The sequence below is a fragment of the Setaria viridis genome, chromosome 8 (genome assembly GCF_005286985.2).
Source record: "Setaria viridis chromosome 8, Setaria_viridis_v4.0, whole genome shotgun sequence".
Classification (NCBI taxonomy): domain Eukaryota; kingdom Viridiplantae; phylum Streptophyta; class Magnoliopsida; order Poales; family Poaceae; genus Setaria; species Setaria viridis.
In genome coordinates, this window is record NC_048270.2 from 16,627,306 (window position 1) to 16,630,344 (window position 3,039).

At 44.8% G+C, this 3,039-nt stretch overlaps 1 protein-coding gene across 1 annotated transcript; it reads left to right on the plus strand.

Moving 5' to 3' along the window:
• The first annotated feature begins 1,616 nt into the window (after positions 1–1,616).
• LOC140220230 (uncharacterized) lies at positions 1,617–2,000 on the plus strand. The gene has a single exon (XM_072290249.1). It carries the CDS (start codon positions 1,617–1,619, stop codon positions 1,998–2,000), a length of 384 nt encoding a protein of 127 aa, XP_072146350.1.
• The last annotated feature ends 1,039 nt before the right edge of the window (positions 2,001–3,039 follow it).

The following is a 3,039-nucleotide window of genomic DNA, read 5'->3' on the forward strand; positions in this document are numbered from 1 at the left end:
CCAATTCAAAAAGTAGCAGCGGACGTTCCCTCTTCCTCGGTAAAGATATCTTGGGCAATGACAACATACCAAAAACAAATGCAGCAATTTGTGTTAGAACATAGATAAATATGACCATTCTTATTACCAACATCACATTCATAGGCCACAACATACATAGGCATAGATCCACTGTCGGTACAAGTTCAACAACACACTCTAACAAAGGTATCGAGCATACATAGGCCATCCTGGCACAAATACTTTTCTAAAGCACAATGCCTCGCCCTAGTATCCCACAGCCACACAGGTGAAATGGTAATCGTATGCACATGGAAAAAGAGGTCACAAATGGTCCATTGCCTGTGACCATGTGGCAAAAAGGTCAGACCCACGTAGAACAATGCAGACGGTGAGCTGATGAGTCAAGGCGCCGCCTATTTATTGAGCACTACGCCGGGCACGCGAGCTCGGTGTAGTAGGTCAAAGTTGAAATGAAAAATGTGAGATGATCATAATATATTCAGGCCTAAGCCTACCACGAATGTAGGTAGGAATCTTCAATTTTGCACATCGGTTACATGTCTGCACGACGGGTGTCATGGGATAAGCCCGATGTGTGCATGTGTACATTTTGTTGGACTGTTCGGCATACAACACAAGACATTCATGCAAAACAATTAAAGTGAGATTATGAGTCATAGGTTCCCTTTTGAATGTGAGTTAAATGAAAGAAAGAAGTTGCCACCGTTCTTCTGGAGAAAGAGAATAATTGTTGTCATGTTGCACAAATCGATAAGGTCGGATAGTCCTTACGTTGTCAGACGCACAGTGCAGGATGTCATGACTAGTCAAACTTATCTGTGGTGTGTGGTTGAAAAGGTCTGCCAAGGGCATGAATTCGCACTAGATGATTCTCGCATGCCAATGGAGCCTGGAAAATGTGAACTAGTCGATGCGACTAGGCCTAGGCGGAATATGGCGGACCAAATACTACCAAAGGGCGGGAATCAAGACTGGGAATGGGCATTCATGACTGCCACTATAGGGACATGTCGATTCAAGACTGGTAACGGGTGTTCATTACCACTACTGTAGGGACGAACTGGTAATGGACATTCACGAATGGCCATTTCTGAATGACACACTCACACCTATAAGAGGCAGTGTATTCACGAATCGATCCTTGTCATTTGTAGTTATGGCATTACACACTACCATGTTCCTTGCATCACAAGTTGACTTCTCAATCTCAAGCGCGGAAGCAAAAGCAGAAGGAACTATTGGGTGGTACAAGGAATCCAGTACATTCATGATTGGAGGTCGTTAATATGGAGGATACGTGGATACCCAATGGGTTTTCATGATCCGTGGTACCCATTAGTAGGACTAAAAGGAATTTCCTTCATCCTCGTTCTGATGAACAATGCACAAAAGGTAGGTGTCTCGTTGCTATGCATACACATGCTCACATATACGCTCCAATGGTCAACCCTATGAATGCTTGCACGTAGGTACAAGTCTTGTTCCATGCGGTAGCTGGAGACGCAACGAATTATGATGATATGTTTTGAGTTCAAGATTTAAAGGAACTTGAATTTAGGAATGTGAATCTAGAATATGGCTTTAACTGCCTCATGGGGCATCATGAGATTGAGCTTGTGTGGGACCATTCTGGTTGCATAAACATATCCTGCATTGTTACAGTACTAGAGGATGACTGCATGGAAGCTCCACCTCCATTAGTAGGTAGAAGCATATGCACAACAATTGCAGCCCAAGCCCTTGTGGACGTCGTCTTCGACATAGGCGGCCAGGTGATTCGAGCAAGAAATACTGATGTGGCAGCACTATCTCATGTGATGGAGGCATTTCTCTATGGCAGCAGAGTGGAGTCCAAGTTACAAACTGTTTCAATTAAAGACACTAACCCTGCTGGCTTCTTGCTGCTGATCAAATACGCCTGCGATGGATCACTCCCAGAGGAGGCTGATTTAGGGGACACCCCTGTCAATGCCTAGCCTATGTTACTCTCACTCGCCGACATGTACTACGTCGAATGGTTGAAGCTACATTGTGCGTCAAATATGTGGGACATGGCGTGTGAGAAAACTGTGACCACATTTCTACGATGAGAATTTGAGACTAACTGCAGCCAATTGAAGGAGAAGTGCATGTCTCTCATAGCACTAATCTCGCCGGACAGAATTCTCATAGAGGATTTTGTGTTCGTGTGTCACCACCATCCCGAAGTTATCAAGAGGATACACGTGCTTGCTTTAAAGAACGTCAAGTAGAGATTAGGAGGTCGCCGCTAGGGTCCACCATAGTTTTAATGTATTATTTAAGTGTTCTATCATTTAAATAGGTGAAACGGTACATTAATTTGTTGCACTGAAGTACATTTGTAATGCAATAGTCGGATCATCCTGCAGATATAATTCTACCAAGGAGGATAATTTGTGGAGTTCTCATCAATGCCATGATGCCACGGACTGTCCTAGACTACCTTCTGGAACTGCTCATCTACGTAAGGTCATTGACGCTTGGGTTCGAGTCCCAAGCGGTCCAACGTGCCAGTGACCCATGTCTTGTGGTGGTTTCCAAAGAGTTTCGTCTCCCGCTACCGTGCACAAAGGCGGGATCTGAAATTTTGAATTCCCCGCTCATCCTTCGAGTCCTCCCCCGTTATTTATAAATAAAAGAGGGGAGACAGGTGTCAATGTTTAAACTCGGCAACCTACCGGGAGGGGGGGTGCCCAAGGTAGTGTTTCGGTTATTGGGGCTCATCGAGATCAGAAACTCGAAGGTAAACGCAGACACACAATTTAGATAGGTTCGGGCTGCTAGATTGCGTAATACTCTACGTCCAGTGTGTTGATTGGATTTAATTGCTTTGGAGGGGGTCCCTGCCCCACCATTTATTGCAGGCATGGTTACAGGTCGGTTGGTTACAAGAAGACTAGAGGAGTTCTACTCTTATTACAACGAGTATTTTCCTAAACCTTGACTAGTTTCTATCTTTCCATGTAGACTACGCCGTCCTGTGCTATGGTCTCC

Bases quoted from the DNA above. Each gene is read 5' to 3' on its own strand.
- LOC140220230 (XM_072290249.1), top strand. From the start codon at position 1,617: ATGGGGCATCATGAGATTGAGCTTGTGTGGGACCATTCTGGTTGCATA.